Genomic DNA, 23807 nt, shown 5'->3' on the forward strand with positions numbered 1-23807 from the left:
AATAAAATTAAAAAAAAAATTTTAAAAAATATTTTATTAATTTATTTGTCAGAGAGCAGGAGAGAGAGCGAGAGCGAGCACACAAGCAGGCAGAGAGGCAGGCAGAGGCAGAGGGAGAAGCAGGCTCCCGTTGAGCAAGGAGCCCGTGCGGGACTCGATCCCAGGATCCTGGGATCACGACCCGAGCTGAAGGCAGCCGCCTAACCCACTGAGCCACCCAGGCGTCCCACACTGGACATTCTTTTAAACATCTCCTTCCAAAGGGCCATGTTCCCATTAATTCTTAGCCTTGTGCTGACCACTGAAGTCGTGCACTGAAAGGTTCTCTGGTTCTGTTCTGTAGCTCAAGAGCTTCATCTTGCCTGCAGGAATATTTTGAGAAACTTTCTGTGAAATATCTGTTGAAATCCATAAACACTGTATCTTTTTTTTTTTTTAAGATTTTATTTATTTATTTGACAGACAGAGGTCACAAGTAGGCAGAGAGGCAGGCAGAGAGACAGGAGGAAGCAGGTTCCCCGCAGAGCAGAGAGCCCGATGCGGGACTCGACTCCAGGATGCTGGGATCATGACCTGAGCCGAAAGCAGAGGCTTTAACCCACTGAGCCACCCAGGCGCCCCCATAAACACTGTATCTTAAAAATTTCTCTGACCCTTGAGAATGGCAACCCTGTCAAAAATAAATTAAAAAAAACAAAAAAAAATTTATTTATTTACTTGACAGAGAGAGAGAGCGCACAACCAGGAGGAACACCAGTTTCCTAGAATTTTAAATCAGGCCAACAGGAAGGTTTTGAAATGTGCAGCAGGGAGCGGCACCAATACCACGGCCCCTGGGCGAGGGGCTCCGTCTGCAGCCTTGGCCCCAGGCCAGCAGGCGCCCCGCGTTTCCAGCCTCAGGTCCTGGAAGCAGGAAGCGCTCACCTGGTGCGGCTTGTAGTCTTCCTCCCAGAGCCCGGGGAACTCCGGCTCGGCCAGCGCGTCATCTTCCCGGCTGGTGTTCCCGGCATCTCCCTGGACGGACTCGCTGGAAATGGCTTCCAGTAACTGTGAGGCTCTGGGGTGTGTGGCCGCGTCGCCATCCTGTTGTTGGGGAAGAGAAGGTGGTAACGAATCACAGAAAACAGGGACGCTACAGATCAGCGAGAAGAAAATAACCCTCACAGAGAGCCCTTGGGGCTTACCTGGGGACTGGAACACAGTTTGTTTTGTAACTTTTCCCATTTAAAATATAAGTATCTTTATACAGCATGAAATATTTTTCTCCAACACCCACAAGAATCCAGAAGACACCTACTGGTGTCTTCTCACCAACCCTTAGTTTTGCACGATTTCTAATTTTTGCTCCTATGAACCACACTCTGGAAAAGTCCTTCATGGTTACCCCTCGGAGGACGCCTTGTCCTGGGACTGGGCTTCAGTGGGGCCTGGGCACAGCCTCCCTCCAGGGCTCCCGGTCTGGACGGGCAGGGAAGGCTCCTGGGGCAGCTGGCTGGAGACTGCGGCCAGGGGGCCAGAGGGCCCGGGGGGGCAAGAGGCGGCGGCGGCAGGGAGGGAGGCTGGGAGGAGCGCCAGCTCAGCGTGGACACGGGGCTGGGAAGCAGGAGACTGAAGACCACCTCGGGGCAGAGTGAAGGCCCCACAGAGGCCGAGGGCAGTGCCCCGAGGGCTTTTAGCGGCCGTGCGTTTGTTGGAGCCAGTGCCCCGGACCTCGAGGTTTTGGGGTATACTAGGGCAGAAGTGCTGCACTGGGCTCAGGACGGGGGGCTCATGTCTGTGCCCCATACCTGCGAAGACAGGTCACTAGGTCACCTGCCCGGGGGGCTGGCCGGAGTCGGCCCTCGGTAGGGATGCCGGCGTGAAGGGATGAGGGCAGGCACGAGACGGAGGACGCAGGAGTCTGAGGCACAGATGCCCCCTGGGCCGGGACTGGCCTCTGCTCGTTGGCCTGTCTCAGTTACATAGGGACAGGTCAGGCGACCTGAGCCACCATGTTGCCTCCTGCAGTGGAGTCCCCAGGGCGTGGCTCCCTTGTGGATGGGGCACCAGAGACCTGGGACTGTCCGTGTGCCTGCGGCATCACCCCGGAAAGGACAGCGCTCTGGTGGGCGCCCCGTGGCCTGCCGCCCGCGTGCTGTGGAGAGGACATGCCCGCCCCCGCAGAGCGCCCCAGCAAGGACAGCCCGAGGAAGAGCGCGCTGGAGACATCCTGGGGTGGGATGGGCAGTTTCTTCGGTTGGATCTTGGCCGGAGGGGCTGGTACAACGACGCCAGGTCCCGGGCCCTTGGGTCATCCGTCTGCGCCCCTGGAGGTGCACACGTTTGGCTGGAAGGGCTCCCGGCTCACCAGCAGGTGACAGGAAGGAACTGCTGTGTCCTGCCCCTCACAGACGTTCGTGATGTAACTCCACGTCCGCTCCCGCAGAGCCGGCCGGTCCCGGGCTGTGGCAGGGCACGACTGTTTCTTCCTCCTGCTCTCCACCTTGGCCTCTTCCTTCAGAATCCGACCTACGATCTCTTGCTTTCTGAGTCTCTGCTCTTCCTCGAAGGTGCTGTGGGAAAACACTGTGTGGGCCAGAGTGGGCGAGATGCACGGTTCGATCGGCTTCGGGGTGGGGAGTGCGGGGGCGGGCGGCCCTGGCTCAGCACTGACCCTCAGGAGACACTTCCGCAGGGACCCAGGTCCAGCCCCTGGGCACAGGGTTGCAAGGAACTGGTCCTGGCTCGAGCCCCTGGCTCCTGAGGGAGCAGATGAGGCCAGGAGGGCTGCCAGGCTGGAGATCCAGGACTCGAAGTTCTGGCCCAGCCTGGCCTAGGCCCAGGCCCCACAATAAACCTGACCCCACAAGTGCGGCCCCTGGCTCCTGGCTTCGAGGCCGGCGGCTGGGGCATGCCCACTGAGGCACAAAGCAAGGCCACACTCACTCATCCCGGCTCCTCCCCGCTGGCCCTCCCTGTGCTAGGCCTGTGCCAGATGGCGGGGGTCAGGGGGCCTCGGTGGAGCAGTCCAGAGGAGCCTCCAGTGGGGTGGGGTGACGGCAAAGCTCCTGTGGTGACACTCAGGGCACAGTGACTCCCAGACTGAAGAGGCTGTCCCCAGGGAGACGACCAGGAGGACAGCCCTGGATAGACCCTAACAGTGGCCGTGATGGGTCGGGGGCTGGGGGCTGCTAGTGGGGAAAGGGACACGCCCCGCAGGAGGTGGGCAGGGGCAGAACACTGACATTGGGATCTCGGGAAGCCCACTCCTGCGGGGGACTTGGGGGCGGGAAGCAGGGTGGGGGCAGCTGGGGGGCGAGGTACGGGGACCCCATAGGGCTGAGGGGGGGTCTCAGGGAGAATGACAAGGATGCAGGTTAGTGAGAAGGCTTAGTACCAGGTGCCCTTTTGGAGGAAATCAGAAAGGGGAGCCCAGGAGGGTGAGCCCAGGCTGCTCAGAGCCCCCGAGAGGAGGGTCGTGGACCACCCAGAGACAGGGAGAGCGAGCCACGCTGGGGTCTCAGGGCAGGTCTTGAGGAACCGGGAAACCAGGCCAGGAGCCTGAGGAGGGCTGCGCCGGGGAGACAGGGCTGGAAGGCTCTGGGGCCCGGGGGAGGCCCCACGTGCTGGGGTCTGGGGAGCAGGGTGTGGCGGGAGGGCTGGAGCCCCCTGCGAGGGCGAAGACCGGGAGGGAAGCAGCCTGCCTGACTGGGCTGGCCCAGGGGCCCCTCCGCGGAGCGCACCTCACACTCACCGGTTCTGGGCTTCCAGCTCCTGGCACCTGCGCTGACGGAAAAGCTGTCTGAACGCGTCCCCACCTTGGGCCAGAATCATCTCCTTCTCGGTCTGGGCCTTCTGCTCAGCCAGCTCCGCCTTCGCCTGGCTCCACGCTTGAAATTTCCGGAGCGTTTCCTTGGGAATCGAGAGCATTGGCACACACATGTGCACTCTCACCCCGGAACTTTCTGTCTCACGGGTGAAGTTAAACTAGCTCTGAGATTCCCGGAGGGACCCGCAGTCTGAGGGCGCGGCCGCTGTCTTCTGCCGGCCTCTGCCCACTGGCTGCTTCTTGGCCTCCCTGGGTTTCCCACCAAGAGGCCTGCTCTCTCTTGCCTCTAAGCCTTGGCAAATGCTGTTCCCCTTCTTCCTCTCTCCATGTTCCAGGCCCAGCTGCCATACCCGAGGCCCCGGGGGTGTCGCTTCCTTCAGGAAGATCCCGGACCCCTGCCCACGGCCTCAGGAGGCCCTGGTCCTCCTGGAGCCCTGTCGCCTTGTCATCACTCGTCCCACAGACCAGGCCCCCTGAGGACAGGTCTGGGGGCTTTCTTCCTGCCCAGCTAGGACCTGGCTAGGGCCAGCACAGACCGGGGGACAACAGATCCTTGGGGGAGCGACTGAGTGGGGAGTGTGAGGACATGGGACTCCTGTCCGGAGGAGCGGGGACTCAGGAAGACGCGGCAGGGCGGGCCAAGCGGTGTGCAGGTGTGGAGCCCTGCCTGAAGGACACACGCCTGCCTGGACAGGCTCCCGGAGGGTTGCGCGGGGCTCTGCGGGTGTTGGGAGGCTCTGGGGCTGTCCCTCCGGGGATGGCGGCTGTGAGCCGGGCGCCTACCCTGTTGGCTGTGACACTGTTCTTCAGGGCCAGGACCGCGTCCATGCGCCTCCTCCTGTGTGCCCGGGCCTCCTGCTCCTCCTGCTCCTCCTGCTCCCGGCGTCTGGGGGGGAGGCGCATTTTTCACCAGAAGGACCAAAATCTCACTGATGCGCAAGAACAGGACGAGGAGGAGCCTGGGGTTGGGCATGTCCACCAGGGAAATAACGGACTGTGGCGACATGCAAGGCACAGTGCCGTGTGGGGCATCTGTCTGTCCGTCCGTCTGTCACGAGGACACACGGAAACACGTCTCCCCGGACTGGAGGCTGCTGCCGCCTCATGGGAGGTCCTCTTCTGAGAACAAGCAGGTGATCAGCTCAAAACTAAAAACACAGTTTTATTATTTTTTAACAGTAAAGTGATGATTTAATAATAAAATTGGGGAATTTCAAAACAAAAACAAAGGATCCATTCTTCTGTTTCTCCTCAGGGGTATCAACGGGAAGAGAGTCTGAAAATGCTACCTCCTCAGGGAAGCCTTCAGGAATTTCACTGCCGCCTTGTGATTCCTCTGGGCGTCTTCCACCGGCTTCTGGTGCCTGAGCCCGTGCTCCTTCTGGAGGTACGTGGACTTCCTGCGGGGGCACAGGGCCGTGGGAACAGACACGCGGGAGCCTCGGCTCTGCAGGGGCCACGCCCGCCTGGGGAACAGGTGTCCGGAAGGACCAGGCCGGCAGCACCCGTGTGCTCGTGCTCAGGGCGAGGGGCGAGATGGGGCAGGGCGGGCACCACGGGCAGGACCAGGACCCAGCTGGAGGGGAGGGGTGGCTGAGGACCCCGCGAGGGACAGGGGGCTTGGTTCCCAGAGCAATCTGGCAGTGGACTGCTGGGACGGGGAGGGGAAGAGTCGCGAGGACCTCGGGAAAGGAGCTGGGGGCTGTGCCCAGGGAGTGGGGTGCTCCCTTCACAGTGGGGCGGGGCCATGGCGCACGTGCGGACGTGCCCTGCCCCGCTCAGGAGTGGCCCAACAGGAGGCCCCCGCACCCTGGGAACTGCAGGGTCTGAGCCCTTGGGAGCAGCCAGAGGAGGAAAGGGAAGGAAAAGTGGGTGTCAGGTCCAGCCGGGGGAGGGGCGGCGCGGAGGACAACTCCGGCCGGGCCACGGGCGGGGACAGGGCTCGGCGGGGACAAGCCCGTCTCTGCGGAGCCCCCGCACCCGCAGGCCCTCACCACCCACCTCACCCTCAGCAGCCGGTTCCGCTCTGCCTTCTCCGAGGCGGCCTCCTCCCGGCGGAGCTGCTTGGCCGCCTGCTCCCGGAGGTGCTTCCTGCCGGCTGCCTCCTCCTCCAGGGCAGACTTCTGGGCACCCTCGAGCTGCCTCTCCTGGATGGCGACGTGCCACATGCTGCTCCTTCAAACAAGAGACACTTCTGCTTGCGTCGGCGAAGGTGTGGGAGACCTGGGCCCGCACCCTCCGTGGAGTGTCCACTCCAGGGGTCTGGGAGGGCCTGGACAGCCAGTTTTGACCAACACCGGTGAAAGGTCAGCACGTCCTCCTGGGAGCCTTCTGGGCCTGCAGCTGCTGGAGAGCGAGGCTCCCCCTTCACCTCAGCACCTGCGGCCCCTGCCCTGCTTGAACCTGGATCTCCGCCTGGATGGCCCATGGGCACCACCTGCCCGGCCCCCTCCGGGCCCGAGGACGGGCTGGCGCCCTGAAATAGGCCAGGGGCACAGGTGGGAGACGCTGCCCTTGAAGGGGGCTCCCTGTGGCACTGGGACATGGAGGGGAGGGGGCTGGGGTTCTGGGGGTTTCTGGGCTCTGGGCATGGACGGGTGGCAAGAATGTTTGGCTGATTGATTATGGGGTCCCTAGGCTTGAAATAGATGCGGGTTTCACTAAGGTCCCACCTTCTCTAATAACCAGCATGGTCAGTCAGAGAGAGCTAGCCGTGACAGGAAGGTCAGAGGGCCAGACGCAGGAGGTTTTGGGGAAGCACACAGACTCGGCTCCTCGGGGCCGAGCGCCCAGTCCACACGCAGCAGAGGGCTGGCCAGGCCCCACTCTGCACACGCCCTTCACGACCCAGACAGTCCTGCCCCGAGCTGGGCACGGCGGTCTGTGCTCTGGGGAGCAGCCGCTTTCTCTGGACACAGAGCTTCCTTCTTCACCTGCGTCCCTGTCACTGTTGCGATTCCCTGAGAAGCACAGTCGCTCAGCTCACCGTGCGCCACCGTGATGCCCACGCGATGGCATCATTTCAGAGGCGGAAGTGCCCAGGTGAGGAGAAGGCTCAGTTCCCCACGCGCCGGGCGCCTGTGGGCTCGGCAGCTGGTTCTGCCAACGTCTGGACGCCAACTTGAGACTCAACACGAGGTGGCTGGTTCCCAAGGTGACGGCCTGTGACCCTGCGTCCCATATGCACACCCTATGCCCTGCCCCCACCTCGCCTCTGTGGATCCAAATGTTGCAGCAGGGACAGCATGTCACTTCTGAGATGACCCCGGGGCTTTGGGCTTGCTACTTCCCCTCCCCCTCCACATCGCTCACCTGGGGGCTCAGTGTCCTGTTCCGAGAAGCCCTAGGGGGAGGCCTCTGTTGGGGAGAGCTAAGTGGGCCTGGAAGTTGACCCCACGCAGCCGGGCGAGCCTTCAGATGCCACTGCCTTGGCTGCCATCCTTAGGGGAGACCTTGAGTCAGAACCACTCGGCCACACTGCTCCTGGCAGTCAGAACCACTCAGCCACACTGCTCCTGGCTTCCCGACCCTCTAGGAAGGCTGAGAGAATGCTTGTCGTGCTCAACTGTGGACGCACTGGGTCCCCGCTATGCACAGGAGCGCAGATGGATCTGGGAATCTGACAAGGCAGGACCACAGCTTTTTTGTGGCTCTGGTGAAGATGACTGCCCAGCTGGGTCCTGGTTGGTGAGCCCTGGCCTTGGGCCCAACTGTCAAGCAAGGACCACGTAACGCCTTCATCCTCTCTGGCTTGCTCACAGAAGGATCCACCATCCAGGCCACCTTTCTCTCCTTCCCTCCTCTCTCTAGATTATGGGAAGGGGGCTGTGCTCATCCCATAGGAGCCGGGGATCGGCGGGACTGCGCTGAGCTTCCAGGAGGGAGGGGTTCCAGACTGGTCCCCAGCCCCGAGACTTGCTGGGGGCCGCAATGGTTCTTCCAGCAGAGGTGTGGCCTGTGGCCGACGCCCTGTCCTGGTCCTCTCTGTGCCTTCCTGTGTGTTTCCCAGAGGCCACCTGGCCAGCACTCGGAGGAGGGGGCCCCTATGCAGGCGGAGCAGGGCACGAGGGACAAGAGAGCTCTGACCCCTCCTAGATCCCTTTCTTGCTTCAAGGAGCTAGAGGCGAAGCTGATCTTTGCGATCTGGTCTGCAAACACTGAGGACAACGCAACACTCTCTTCTGGCGGAGCCTTCACAAAGGTTGTGAAATACTTAAAAAAATGTTTTTTAACAGAAAGAAAGAGAGTGTGAGTGGGGGGGTGGGGGGAGAAGGAGGGGGCACGTCAGGCGGACCCCCGCTGAGTGCAGAGCCTGGGGCTCCCTCTCAGCCCGGAGATCACCACCCGAGCCCACGGCGCCGGAGCCGCCGGACGCTTCGCTAACTGAGCGGCCCGGGGCACCCCTGAAACACTTGTGTAAAACGGTGCTGGCAGCTCTGTTAGCACAGGGCAGGAAAGGGGGAAGGAAAAGCAGATTTCACAGGTCTCCTAATGTAAACAAACATGGAGAAAGTGGGAAGCATTTCAAAAAACGGGAAGTCTTGTCTTTCAGTGACTAAACAAGCTCCTTCCAGGTTCAGGGCAGTCAGAGGTCAAGCTCGAGGCTCCCACGTGCACCCCCAACCCGCGCCACACTCACTCGTGCTTCCGCAGCAGCTCCCTGATCTGTGCCTGCAGGACTCGCTCAGTGTCCAGCTCCCTGCAGAGGCGTCCGGACACCGCCTGGAGGCGGCCCAGGGCTGCACTGCTGAGACACAGGGCAGGGGGCAAGGGAGCGGGGTGGGGGCGGCGGCCTGGCCGCGAGACCCCCTGCAGCCACACCCACCAGGGTCACCTTTTCATCTTCCTGAGAGAAACCTGTCTAAACCCACCAGCGGGGACCGGGTGGACATCCTGTGCCCACTGCTGGCTGCTTGGCCAGTCACAGAACTTGCCAGACAACCTGACCGGGTCGTGCCACGGCCCCCTCTCCCCCAGCGCCAGGGGCCGGCTCCCCTGGCTCCAGCCTGTCCGAACTGCAGGCCACTCAGGTCCTGGAAGGGCCCGGCGCCCCTGCCCCAGGACTGTGCTGGGTGGCCAAAAAGCCAGTGCGAGACTCTCGCCTCTAAGCCCACTCTGCGTCCCCTCACGTCATTCCCCGCTTGCATGCTGGAGCTGGGGCCGGCCCGGCGCACCACCCAGTCGTCCTAACCCCTGGTGTGTTCTGACATAATGACAGGGACACTGTGATAAACCGGGTAGCCAGTGGGGCTGCCTTTCGGGAAGAGCCTAGGATGACGCTGACCACAGGACCTGGCTGTGTGGATACCACAATCAGGACCCTAGACGCGGACGGCTGGGGAGGGGTTGTGAGCTGCTGGTCGGTCCAGGCATCGTTTCTGGACACCTGGCCTGCTGTGTCCACAGAATCAGGAGGCTTTAAAAATCCTACAGAAGAGCCTGTCTCTCCCTGCGGGGGCTGGGCTGCAGGCTTCCCAAAGCTGCTGCTCCAAGCACTGGCGGGCTCCTGGCCCTGTCTGTCCTGTGGCCCCTGGAACCCCAGCACCTAGTGGCCAGGAGCCCCATCAGCCCTCCTGGGGCCAGTGGGGCCTGGCGCTGGCCCCTGTGGTGGGCGCTCTTCCCTCTCCCGGCAGCAAGTGGAGCAGCTGCCCTCAGGCTCCAGCTCAGAGCGCCGGGACCAAAGCCCCACGGCATCCCTTCTTAGCAGGGTGACCCTGGGCAGGTCACTAGTGTCCCCAAGTCTCTCCGAGGCCTGCTATGAAATTACAGGGCTGAAGAAACCATCTGGCTCCCAGGGGCACTGGGTGCACCTGCAGACGCCAGCCCCGTGTGCGTGCGGAGCTCCAAGCCAGTGTGTCTGTGCAGCAGCCACGGACCCCCTTGCCTGCCCTGCCCCCTAGTTTCGGTAGAGGCACCACCTGGCTGGGTGTTCAAGGCAAAGCCATCCTGACGTTTCTTCCCTGAAGCCTGCTGGTACCCCTGCACCATCACCACCGAGTGGCCCCTCTGTTGGGCGCTCCTGGGGCTTCGCACATCCCCACCCCCCAGAATGTTCTTTCCTGGTCCAAGCAGGCAAGTTGTTTTTGTCACTCAGGTCCTAGCCTGGAGGTAACTTCTCAGGAGGGCTCCCTGGCCACCTGTCTCAAAGTAGTCACCCTTCCTGACCTCACGGCCACCAGCTTTCTTGTCCTCGTGATCACTAGTTTCTTTGTTTCCATTTTGGGTTGTGTCTGTTTCCCACACAGGAGGGCAGCTAGTCGGCTTCCTCGAGCACCTGCAGGCCGCAGGTGTTAGCACAGATCCTGGCTGGCGTGGGACTAGGTTGAGCCCCGACCGCCTGCCCCCCTCAGCACCCCAGCAGACGACCTACGTGTTTTTGGCCTCTCTTTCTGCAGCCATCTCAGCCGCCACGCTCGCCTGCTGTTGGGTGATGAGCTCCATCCTCCGACGGCAAGCACGCAGCTCTCCTCTGGAAGCAAGCCAGAATCTGGATGAATGGCTGTCCGGAGTGCGCTCTCTCCGCAAGCTCTCCCCTGGTGCCTCTGACTGTCCCCCATCTTCAGAAAACGACAGTGGGGTTCAGGGCAGAGTGGGGCCTTTCCCTCCAGCTCCCCCTGCCGAGGCTGGGGACACGGTCATCTGTCCCCCACACTCAGGCCAACGGGCCAGGGGACAGCGAGGTCACATCATCTTTCCAGGGATTTCTCTCCCACAATCCGGTTGCATGATCATGGTGCTGGACATCTGGTTTCTGAAAACCACCTGGGTGACGTCAGCCCAAATGAGAATGAGAATTCTCAAATGAGAAAGGAATGAGCTCAGGCATGTCAAGGGCACAGGGGAGAGCCCTGGGGGCTGTGCACAGGGCCCGCAGCGGTAGCCCTTCCTCGGTGATCCAGAACTCACAGACCCATCAGGACCACCAGCCAGTGTGTGGGCCCGGACTAAACCCAACTCAAAATTCTAGTTCCTGGGGTTAGCACAACCCAAGCAGCTCCAAACCACGTCCGGGGACGTGCAGGAGCTGCACAGGACGGGCGCGCGGTGTGGCGAGGACTCCGTCTCCTTAGGGGAAGCAACCAAGCGGAGGTTCTGCACAGGATATTTCTGTGTTTTTAGTATTTGGGAGTAAAGTATTGCAATTCCCGCAGTTTGCTGGCCAGTAGCTGAGCAAAAAGAAATCACATGAACGGAGGAAGACGGGACCGGAGAAGGCGATCCGCGGTGCACGAGCGACAGCTACACCCATGCCCCAAAGTTTCCAACCTTTCCGCGGGTTCGAACTTTTCTGCACAGACACCCCGGGAGCACGCGGAAGCGGGAGGGGCCTGCGGAGCGGCAGGGGTCTGCAGGGGCGGCGCCGTCCACCGGAGGGCAAGCCCCACGCAGGCAGGCACCGGCCCGGCCGAGGCCCGGCGGGAAGAGAGAGGGCAGCCTCTGCAGCTGGCCGCCACCGCCCAGGAGGCAGGAGGAAGTCTTCCATCAAGGACGGCCAGGGGCCAGCTGCGGGGCCTCGTGGGGTCCGCGGGGTCAGAGGGCTGGGCCGACGCCTCCTGGAACGAGGGTTGCTCCGCCCCCACTGCTCGCCCCGCCCCCACTGCTCGCCCCGCCCCACTGCTCGCCCCGCCCCCACTGCTCGCCCCGCCCCCACCACTCGCCACGACCCCACCGCTCGCCACGCCCCCAACCCCAGCTCTCCCCACCTCCCTCAGTAGCTCCACCCACAACTCCCAGAGCCCGGGGCCACCCTGCCCCACCCACCACCACTTTCTCCCATGGCCCCGCCCATCACCGCTCTCCCCGCCCATCACCACGCCCCCCCCCGTTGTTCCCGCCCCAGCTCCGCCCTCCCCACTTGGTTTTCTTTTCTTTTTTTTTGGTTTTCTTTTCTTTTTAAATTTATTTGAGAGAGAGAGAGAGAGAGAGAGAGAGAGAGAGAATAAGGGGGCGGGGCGGGAGGAGGGTCAGAGGGAGAGGAAGAGGCGGCCTCCCGCTGAGCACCCAGCACCCAGCACCCAGCCGGTGGCCGGGGAGCAGGCGGTGGGCGGGTCCCTGGGCCAGCGGGGGATCCTAGGACCCCGACGTCCCGCCCTCCCCTGAGGAGCCGCCGGGCGTCCCTCACCTGGTTCTCTGGACGCAAAGCTCCTTCTCCCGGCGCAGCTCCTCCAGGCGGCTCAGGGTCCTCCGCAGCCGGCAGGCCCGCGCTCCGTCTGGGGCGGCCGCCCTCGTCTCCCCGGCGCCGGCCTCGGGCCCCTGCTCGGGGCTGAACCCGGAAAGGCGCCGACTGGCCCCGCAGCGCAGCCCACCTTCCCGCCGCGGCCGCCCGCGAGCCCCAGCCCGGGCTCTTACCCGCGCCGCGCGCCGGCTCCCTTCCCCGCATCCGGAGGAGGAAATTCGACGGCGAACTCCGGGGCCTCGCGTTTGTCTCGTTCTAGAACCCGAGGCACGAGAAAAAACAAAGAGCAGAGGAAGTCAGGCAGGTCCGAAGCCCTGGGTCGACGCAGACCCGGCGGGCCCAGAAGCGGCCGGTGTCTCAGAGCAATGGCTCTCGGAGTGCGGCCCAGGGAGCCCCGGTGCGAGCGCCACAGGCCGCTGCAGAGTGTCTGCAAAATCAAAAACCATTTTCCTAACAACGCTAACGCATCGTTTGCGCCTTCATTCTCATTGCGTAAGTGTGCAGCGGAGTTTTCTGGAAGGTCCCGGGATACATAGTATCACTCGGGCTAACACAGATGCGCGTGTGAGAATCCGTCTTCTGACAGGCCGGATGGTTTCTGTTACATGTAACAGGTTCAGTTTTGCTAATTTAAGTGAATTAATACAAAAAATTTTTAGCTTTAATATTTAATATGGTAAATATTAAAAGATATAATCAACATGAAAGCTCTTCAGGTCTTCAAGAATTTTTAAAAATGTAAAGGGATTCTCTGACAGAAAAGTTTAAGAAATATTGTCACCTCACCTAATTTCATCTCACCTCATCTTACCTCACTATACCTCACCTAATCTCATCTTAACTCACCTCACCTCATCTTCCCTCACCATACCTTACCTCACCACACCTTACCTCACTTCACCAAACCTCACCTTCTCTCTCAACTCACCTCACCTCACCTCATCTCACCATACCTTACCTGATATCACTATACCTCACCTAATACCACTTCACGTCACCTCACATCAACACGCTTTACCTCACCTCACCACAATACACAACTCACCTCATCTCACCGTACCATACTTCACAACAACTCACTTCATCCTACCACATCTCAGTATACCTCACTTAACCTCACAACACCATACCTCACCTAAATTCCTCACCTCACTGTACCACACCTCGCCTCATCTCACTACACCTCACCTCAACTCACTTACCTTACCTCACCATACCTCAGTAATTTCAACTCAAGTTACCTCATATCACCCACCTCTACATACTTCATCTCATCTCACCTCACCTCATCTTACGTCACCATTCTTCACCTTACTTCACTTCACCTTATCCAATCTCACCTCAACACACCTCACCTCAACACACCTCACCTCACATTGCTGTACCGCACCTCCTCTTTTCCTTATCTCACCTAATCTCACCTCAACTCACCTCAGTTCATTTAACCACACCTCACCTCAATCACCATGATTTACTTCACCTCACTATATCACAACTACTTTATCTCACCACCTCACCTCATCATACCTCACCTTACCACAACGTACCTGACTAAACCTCACCACACCACAAACCATACCACACCATTCCTATCCTCACCTCAATTACCATACCACATCACTCCACACCTCACCTGACCTCATCTGACCTCACCAAACCTCACCTCACCACACCTCACCTCACCTCACCACACCTCACCTCACCTCACCATACAACTCACCTCATCTCATCTCACCACACCTCATCTGACCAAACCCACACCACCACAAACCACACCACACCACGTCTCATCTTATCTAATATCACCATACCACACTCCACATGACAGCTCACCTCATCTCACCAAATCTCACATCACCACACCTCCCCTCATCTCACCGTATGTCACCTTATCTCACCTCAGTTTACTTCAGTTGATCTCACCACACCTCACCTCACCATACTTCATATACCTCACATCAGCTCACTTCACTCTACCACATTTCACCATACCTTATCTCACCATACCTCACCTAATCTCATCTCATCTTACCTCCGCTCACCACACCTCACATCACACCTCACCTCATGCCACCACACCTCAATTCACCTTGCCTCACCTCACCAAACCTCACCTCTCCACATCTTACCTCACCTTACCACACAACTCATCTCATTTTCCCATGCCTTACCTCACCTTACCTTACCTCACCATACCTCATATCACTTCACTTCACTCAGCACACCTCATCCTACCTCACTGCATCACAACTCACCTTACCAGAACACATATTACCTCACCATACCTCACCTTACCATACCTCATCTCACACAACACACCTCACCTCATACCCACACCACACCTCACCTCACCTCACCAAACCTCACATCACTGCCCCTCACCTCACTTCACCTCACCATACCTCACCTCACCTCAGCTCAGCTCACTTCCACTCACCTCACATCAACTCTCCTCATCTCACTCCACCTGATATCATCCCATCTCACCTCACCATGTCTCAGTTCACCTTGCCTCACCATGCCTTGCCTTACCACACCTCACCTCATCTCACCTCATCACTTACTATACACCACATCTTGCTTCTACCCACCACACTTCACTTACCTTGCCTCACCACATCTCACCAAACCTGACAATACCACAAACCACACCACATCATACCATACCTCACCTCACCTCAACTCACCATACCACAGCACTCCACACCTCATCTTACCTCACCTCACCACACCACACCTCACCTGACAATACCTCACCACAACTCAACTCCCCTCATTTCACCTCAACTCACTACACCTCACAACACCACAAACCACACCACACCATACCTCACCTCAACACACCCTGCCTCACCACACCTCACCTCACCAAGCATCACCTCATGTTACCACACCTCACTTCACATCCCCACATCTCACCTCATCTTACCACACTTCACCTCACCTAATCTCTCTTCAGTTTACTTCAGCTAATCTCACCGCACCTTACCTCATCTCACCACACCACAACTCACCTCTTCTCACCAGACCTCACCTCACCATACTTCACATACCTCTCATCAGCTCACTTCACCCTACCACATCTCACCATAACTAACCTCACCATACCTCACCTAATCTTATCTCATCTTACCTCTGCTCACCACACCTCATATCACCATACCTCACCTCATCTCACCATGCCTCAGTTCACATTACCACAATTCAACTCATCTCCCACACTTCACCTCACCCAACTTCACCTCACCTCACCATACCTCACCTAATCTCACCTCAACACACCTTACCTCATATCACCACACCACACCTCACCTCACCACATCGCAACTCACTTCATCTCACTATACCTCACCTACCTCATCTCACCTCACCTCACCTCATCTTACCTCACCACATTTCACCTTGCCTCACCTCACCTCACCATACTTTACTTCACCTCACCACATCCTACAACACTGCAAAGCATGCCACACAACACCATGCCTCACCTCACCTCATCTCACTATATCACACCACCTCTCACTTCACCCACCTGACCACACCTTACCTCACCAGAAACTACACATGACAGCATCCTCACCTCATTTCCTATCACCATACCACACGACTCCACACCTCACCTCATCTCACCTCACCACACCTCACTTCATCTCACCTCACCACACCACACCTCATCTAATCTCACCATACCTCATCTTAACTCACCTCACTTCACACCTCACCTCACCTCACCTAACTTCATTTCACCTCACCACACCTCACCTAATCTTACCTCAACTTACCTCACCTTTTCACACAACTCACCTTATCTCACCTCACCATACCTCACATCAGTTCACTTCACCCTAGTGCATCTTACCATACCTTATCGCACCACACCTTACCTCACCATACCTCACCTAATTTCACCTCACCTCATCTCATATCATCTCACCTCAACTCACCTTACCTCATTTCATCTCATCTCATCTCACCTCACATCTCATCTCACCCTATAACATCTCATCTCACACCACACCACACCTCACCTCACCAAACCTCACATCACCATACCTCACTTCACCTCACCATACCTCACCTCATCTCACCTCACTTCTACTCACCTCACATCGACTTTCCTCAACTCATCTCATCTCATCTCACCTCACCTCACCATGCTTCACTTCACTTGGCCTCATCATGCCTCACCTTACCACACCTCACCTCATCTCACCTCATATCACTTTACTTGCACCACACCTTGCCTCTACTCACCACACTTTATTTGCCTCACCTCACCAAACCTTACAATACCACAAACCACACCCCATCACACCACACCTCACCTCACCTCAACTCACCATACCACACCATTCCACACCTCATCTTACCTCACCTTACCACACCACACCTCACCTCACGTGACATCATCTCACTGTATTTCACCCCATCTTACCTCACCTCACATCACATTATACCTCACCGCACCGGGCCTCATCTCACTACAGCTCATCACACCTCGACTCCCCTCATTTCACCTCAACTCACTACACCTCATCTCACAACACCACAAACCACACCACAGCCTGCCTCACCACACCTCATCTCACCAAGTGTCACCTCACATCACCACCTTACTTCACATCACCACACCACAACTCACCTCACCTTAGTCACCTCAATTCATCTTACCACACCTCACCCTCAGCTCACCATACGTCACCACACACCTCCCCTCTCCTCAGTACACCACACCACGCCCCACACTCACATCTGACCTGACCTCACCTCACCATACTCTACTTCATCTTACTACACCTCACCTCACCAAACCTCACTTTACCACACCTCACCATACCTCACCTCAGCATACCTCACAATACCATGAACCACACCACACTATACCTCACTTTACCACATCTTATCTCACCTCAACTCACCACACCTCAACCTCACCTCACCTCACATCACCATATTGCACTCCACATTTCACCTCACCTGACCAAATCTCACCTCACCTCACCTCATGTCACCATACTGCACTCCACACTTCATCTCACCTCACCAAACCTCACATCACCACACCTCACTTCACCTCACCAAACATCACTAGCCCTCACAACACCACAGGTCACCTCACCTCAACCCCCCTCACCTCACCAGACCACATCTCACCTCAGTTCGTATCACCATACCATGCCACACTGCACCTCATTATCTCACTTCGCCTCACTAACCTCACCACACCTCACATCAGTCCGGCTTCTTCATCACTCCTTACTTTACCACACCTCACAATGCCATAACTCACCTCACTTTATCTCATTCTAGCTCACCACACCTCACCTCACCTCACCACATCACACCTCAACACATCTCACTTGATCATCTCACCTCACCTCACCATACCTCATATCACCTCACCTCGCCTCACCTCACAATATGTCACATAACCTCACCTCACATCAGCATCCCTCATGACATCTCTCTTCAGTACTGAGAAAGGAGCCACGCGGGGGTTGATGGGGGACGGAGGAAATTAGTCCGGGTAGGACTGTCCTGCCTGAGGCCTAGCGGTAACCCAAATCAAAGCAAGTCTTAGAAAAATGTGAGATTATCAGTGATTTTTAAAACTCTAACAGCTTTCAGGGAAAGAAAACAAAAATAGGTCATATTCAAAGGACTGGGATAAAAAACGGCATCTGGTTCTCAACAGAGATGTGAGAGCGGGAAAACCATGTTTGCTCCTTTCAAGATTCTCAGCCATAGTGTATCTTTCTTTCAACTCTAGACAGGAACATGTAAGCTCCCTCTTTGAGGAAAAACACGTAAGCTGAAGAGCTGCGCTCTGTCCGGAGACGAGGAATTGAGGGAGACGAAGCCCATCACGCGACTCGGCTGTTGCTGAAGCAGCTGCCGCCGGGGGGATCTTCCCACCTTCCGCGGGCGCGAGGCCGTCCCGAAGCGGCGTCGGCGGGGCCGGGCGGGCGTCTTCTTCCATCTCGGGAAGCAGAAATTTTAGCTACAAACAAATTATCACAGTTACAGAGGAATAAGTTTTAAAAAGCCATAAATACTGGGTTTCATAAGAATTAACAATTTCTCGGGCGCCTGGGTGGCTCAGTGGGTTAAGCCGCTGCCTTCGGCTCAGGTCATGATCTCAGAGTCCTGGGATCGAGTCCCGCATCGGGCTCTCTGCTCAGCGGAGAGCCTGCTTCCCTCTCTCTCTCTCTCTGCCTGCCTCTCCATCTACTTGTGATTTCTCTCTGTCAAATAAATAAATAAAATCTTAAAAAAAAAAAAAAAGAATTAACAATTTCTCGGGGCGCCTGGGTGGCTCAGTTGGTGGACGACTGCCTTCGGCTCAGGTCATGATCCTGGAGTCCCGGGATCGAGTCCCGCATCGGGCTCCCAGCTCCGCGGGGGGTCTGCTTCTCCCTCCGACCTTCTCCTCGCTCATGTTCTCTCTCACTGTCTCTCTCTCAAGTAAATAAATAAAATCTTAAAAAAAAAAAAAAGAATTAACAATTTCTCGGGGCGCCTGGGTGGCTCAGTTGGTGGACGACTGCCTTCGGCTCAGGTCATGGTCCCGGAGTCCCGGGATCGAGTCCCGCATCGGGCTCCCAGCTCCATGGGGAGTCTGCTTCTCCCTCCGACCTTCTCCTCGCTCATGCTCTCTCTCACTGTCTCTCTCTCAAGTAAATAAATAAAATCTTAAAAAAAAAAAAAGAATTAACAATTTCTCCTCTAGAAAGACATTAAGAAAATGCCTGAGCCGGAGCCTCGGAAGCAGCACTGGCGGCGCCGAGCTCAGGCTCTGCAAAGGGCCCCGAGCCCGGAGCTGCCGTCCCGCCCCCGGCCGAGGGCACAGAAGGCTCAGGACAGACGCCGCGGGGAAGGTGCGGGAAGGGCCGGCGAGGCCGGGCCGCGGTAGTCGCGGGGCGAGCGGGAAGGAAAACCACCGCGACACGGCGCCGACACGATGCCCCAAACCCCGAGTCCCAACCGCGGCGACACGGGCGTCCCACGGGGCCCAGAACCGCTCCTGCAGGCGCGCCCGGGACCGCCGGAGACGCGGCCCCACGCAAGTCCCGCGCGCGCGTCCGCCCGGCCCGGCCCGGCCCGACCCAGCGGCCCGCACTGCGCCCAGGTCCGCGGACCACGCGGGGCCCCCGCGCGCGGCTGCATCCGGGACACACGGCGGCGGGCGGAGGGGCCGGACACCAAGGAGAACGAGACCCAAGTGCGGGCTCCACTGTGGGCGCCGGGGAGAGGCTCGGGGTTGAGGCCGGGATGCGGCGGGGCGGGAGCAGCGCGGCGGCCCGGCCGCCCCAGGTCCTGCCGCAGAGGCGCTTCCCCGGGGACGCGGTGACCCCAACTCGCCCAAGCGCAGGTGCCGGACGCGGGCGCAGCGCGGCTCCAGAGCGAGGCTTTAGTTTTAGGATTTTGTTTGTTTATTTGAGGGAGAGCGAGCGAGCACAAGCGGGGGCAGCAGAGGGCGAGGGCGAGGCACACGCCGCCTCCAGCCGAGCCCGATGCGGGGCTCGATCCCGGGACCCAGGGGCCATGACCTGAGCCGAAGACAGAGGCTTAACCCACTGAGCCTCCCAGGCGCCCCTCAAAAGCACTGCTTAGGAAATTTCAGAATATTCATTACACTTCATCACTTTGGGAACGCTCCGAGCTCGTCTGTGGAGAACGTTGATATTAAATGTTGATCTTATGTAGGAGATGCTAAAATTATAGACGAATTTGTTTCTCACTGCTTAATTTAGCAATTGCTTCAGAATAATTAACTGAAAAGTATTTTCAAAGCCTAATAATGTTTCCTGGACAAATCATGAATAAGTCAGTGCTAGTAATCCATTTTTTGATACACCACAAAGAATCATGCATTTCCCTTCTGAGAGGCAGAATTTTAAGGCATCTTGTAAAACGCCAAATGTTCCTCCCGTTGATAAAATCTGTTGACCTACTGGTCGGGGATCGGCAGAGCTCTTGGAAGATCTGCACAAAGTGGAGGCATCTGTTCTGCTTCACAGTCATGACCTCCATGTGCTCGCGACAACGGTGTGACTGACCCCCCGGGGGGAACGAGTCTCTGAGCAGAGACAGAACACCACAGTTTCACGGAAAACGACTACATCATAGCACTTTTTATCCACTTTTTCTTCAAGGTGTTGTTTGTAAGTGACGCATACACCTGACGTGCGGCTTGAATTCACAGTCCAGACATCAAGAGTCACGGGGCACCCCGGGGGTGCAGTTGGTCGAGCCTCCGATTCCTGACTTTGGTTCAGGTCATGATCGCAGGGTGGTGAGGTCAAGCCCACGTCTGGCTCTGCGCTGGGCATGGACTCAGCTTGAGATTCTGTCTCTCTCTCTGCCCTTCCCCAAGCCCTCTCTCCCTCTCTCTAAAAAAGGAAGAAAGGAAGAAGGAGAGTCCCCGCTCCACGGACTGAGCCAGCCAGGCGCCCGTCAACCACACACACTCGGAATGTCCAGTGAAAAAGGGCCTTCTAGGGGGTGGCCTCTGGCCCCTCTTAAATTCTCACGAAAACCACAGCAGAAAGATTCAGTTTTCCCAACACACGAGTCCATAAGGACCAGGCCAACGGGAGGAGACATCATTCGAACCAAACAGAAGCTGGGAGGCGTGAGGATGTTATCGGCCCGGCTGGCAGGGGCGGACTGACCTTCCGGGGGAAAACTTGAAACACGACGCCCCTTGGGCACAGCACCCGCTGGTGAGAGGCCCCAGAACAGGGCGCCGATGAATTGGGGGTGGGGTAAAATCCGAAACAGCGATTTGCTCAGACGTGCTGAACAAGCAGCTCGAAGTGCCTTCCCTGCTTCTGGCTGCGCGGCTGCCCAGGTCCCAGCGTCGCACGGAAAACAAGCAGAAACGGCGGGTGAAACTGTACTGTAACTGCTTTAAGAAGCTCGAAGAGCTGACTGGAAAATAAGGACCCTTCAGGTCAGAATCTAAGGGAAGGCAAGCGTATACACAGGTTAAATGGCCACGGTTAAATAAAAAGTCTCTTCTTAAATTGGATGAAAAGAACAGTAACAGCGACCCAAAAATCCAACTGCACACTACCGAAGAGACATCTAGAACACAAGGCTGCAGGGGTCCCGGGCTTTATAATTCAGAGAGACGCGCTGGCCAGGAACTGTGAAGAGGAGGCCGGTGGAGTTATCTAGAAACACGCGGAATTCTGGAGGCGAAAAGCAGCAACAGCCACGCAGGACATCTGCACCCGATGTTCGGCTCCCAGAAGCCCACGCGCACCCACTAACCGGTCGCAAAGCAAGCGGAGCACAGGTGGACAGAACGAGGAGAAGGTCAAGATACAACTCTGGTGGGCCACGGTGACACACTCTCTAACAAAACCAGGAGAGACAAGTCGCCAACGACGTGCACTTGGACAACGTCATTAGCAAACTGAGCCGACAGACACCCGGAACCCGGCAACCGCAGGATTCCAGGGTCCCCTACAGCAAACACAGAACATTTATGAAAGCCGTGTCTTGGGCCCAAAACAGGTGTCAGTCAATTTCGAAGGCCTGGAAGGGTACATAGCTTTGTACGGAGTAGGGAACACAGTCAATCATGTCGTGATGACTTTGTATGGTGACAGATGGGGACAGGACGCATCAAGGTAACGCTTTCACAAGGCAGGTGCATCTCAAATCACTGTGGTGCCCCCTGAAATGAACACAATATTGCACGCCAGTTACTCCTCAATAAAGACGATCCTAAAAACTTGTTCTCTGGCCCGAATTCATCGGCCCAAATCAGTAAGCAATAGAAAACTGCTTGGAAACACACTTTTTTTTTTTTTTAAGATTTATTTATTTTAGAAAGAGAGGGAAGGAGAGAGAGAGTGAGGGTGTGGGCAGGAAGGGGCAGGGGGAGACAAAGAGAGAGCCCCAAGCAGACTCCCCACTGAGCATGGAGCTCAGCACGGGGCTTGATCCCGTGACCCTGAGATCAAGCTTGGAGCCGAGATCAATGGTTGGAGGCTTATGAGTGAGCCGCCCAGGTGCCCCCAAGAAACATACTTCTAAATGACCCAGGGTCCAGGGAAAAACTGTCATGGAGACAGTGCAGTGAGTCACAGGACAGGAGCGCCCGGAGACCGGCCATGCAGCTGGAGCCCCGCCAACCTGCGGCCCCACAGCATCTGTCGCGGAAAGGGGAACGGGCTCCACGTCCGGTCGAGGAAGTGAGCCAAGACCGGCCAGAGAAACCCAAAGAAAGTGCAAGAAAGAAGATGGCAAAGATTAGAAATCCGCACGATGAAAACAGATGAGAGAGAGAGGGCCCTGGAAACGGGAAGTTTGGATTTTTTAAAGATCTGCAAAACTGAAAAATAATCTCATAAAACAATACAAAGTAAAGTCAGTCAACAACTTTATGCCAATGAATGTGAAAATTTAGACAATGGACAAGTTATTAGAAAAATAGTAGTAATCAAAATGGTTTGAAGAAAAGAAAAATGTTGAATCCCATGAGCATAAAAGAAACTCAATAGACAGACGGACCCTTGAAGGGGGCTCGGGGCGCAGAGGCCGCCCTGCCAAGTTCTGGGAAACCCGCGAGGCGTGCACACTGCTTCTGGGAAGTAGGGGCAGAAGGCCCACTCCCTGACTTACTTCCCGGAGCTCCTGTCACCTTTGTCACCAAAGCCGGACAATGAAAGGGGACGTGGGGAGCATCCCCTCCCTGCCTGAATCCCGCGGCAGCGCATGGATGCGACTTTGGTACCCCAGGGCCTGACTGCACGTTAGAATCAGGTCAACTCACCGCGGGGGACAGACCAAAGGAAGGGACTCACATGATCGACTCGATTGATGTGGGGAGGCACTGATCACATTCAACATGGCACTGCACCATCTCCTACTGCACACTGATGTCTTCCGTGTGGGAAAGGCTGTTTGCAGGACACGCCATGAGTTCTACGCACAAAAAGCCGCAGGACTGAGAGCAAAACAAGCACGTTTGCTTCCACTCAGCGCCGCTGGGGCTCCCAGCCAGAACCCGCTGGAAGGAACACAAGGAGCTCGAAGTGGAAATGTTCTCAGATCCCAGGACTGTGTGCGGAGCGATCCGCCGGGCACGCAGACATCCGGCATGAAGTCACTGAGACGATTTAGTGACGTCGCTCGACCTAAGTCCAGTCATAAAAACCAAATATATTCCTGCTCTTCCGAACGGAGGGGAAACGAGATTTGGAAGAGATGCCGTGTGTTTCGAATTATACCAAGAAATACGAGGTACCTAAAACCGGACACAACGAAAGACGTGCAGATCCTGTCCGGAGAAGACGCTGGAGGCTGACATTAAAGGAGGCCTCCAGCATCAGAGACGGATCGACGACCCAGAAACTTCAGCAAATGGATGTCAAGGCAGAAAAGAGGGACAGGGCGGCCGCTTTAAACCAAAAGGGCCTTCAGAGACAAGTCGGCCACTTGCGGTGCGGGGGTCCTGTCTGTCCCTGGATCCCAGGAAGCAGCTGAGAAGACTCGTTTTCCAGACGATGTGAATGAAGGCGGACTGGTGTTTGATTTATCAAGAAATTCAGGTTAATTTTGTTGGCACTGATAATGATGTCGTAGTTACTGCTCTGGGAGAGCGGTAGTTACGGGTGGAAACCCCCCACCCGGGCTGCTCTCGCCTCCCCTGCCAGGACCTGCCGGTGAGGGGCTGCAGGGGCGCGGCCAGCAGCGTGGAGCGGGAGGCACCAGGGGACCGGGCCTGCGAGTCTGGGTCGCCCCTTCTCTACCTTCCTGAGATCACACTTTTCCACAGTAAAAGTGCAAAGAAAAGAACAAAGTCGG

At 57.3% G+C, this 23807-nt stretch overlaps 1 protein-coding gene across 2 annotated transcripts in view; it reads right to left on the reverse strand.

The window, feature by feature from the left end:
* CFAP74 (cilia and flagella associated protein 74) overlaps positions 1-23807 on the reverse strand; it is a 75764-nt gene that overhangs the window by 34298 nt on the left and 17659 nt on the right. For both annotated transcript variants that reach the window (XM_082686240.1, XM_082686239.1), the window contains exons 5-15: positions 17901-17985; positions 12158-12239; positions 11931-12071; positions 10179-10277; positions 8448-8555; positions 5810-5983; positions 5098-5208; positions 4592-4694; positions 3734-3891; positions 2348-2552; positions 925-1083 (exon numbers count right to left, since the gene is read on the reverse strand). In XM_082686240.1, the coding sequence (XP_082542366.1) occupies positions 925-1083; positions 2348-2552; positions 3734-3891; positions 4592-4694; positions 5098-5208; positions 5810-5983; positions 8448-8555; positions 10179-10277; positions 11931-12071; positions 12158-12239; positions 17901-17985 (1425 nt within the window). The remainder of the gene's footprint in view (positions 1-924; positions 1084-2347; positions 2553-3733; positions 3892-4591; positions 4695-5097; positions 5209-5809; positions 5984-8447; positions 8556-10178; positions 10278-11930; positions 12072-12157; positions 12240-17900; positions 17986-23807) is intronic.

Source organism: Mustela nivalis (assembly GCF_964662115.1).
Source record: "Mustela nivalis genome assembly, chromosome: 10".
NCBI classification, from domain to species: Eukaryota; Metazoa; Chordata; class Mammalia; order Carnivora; family Mustelidae; genus Mustela; species Mustela nivalis.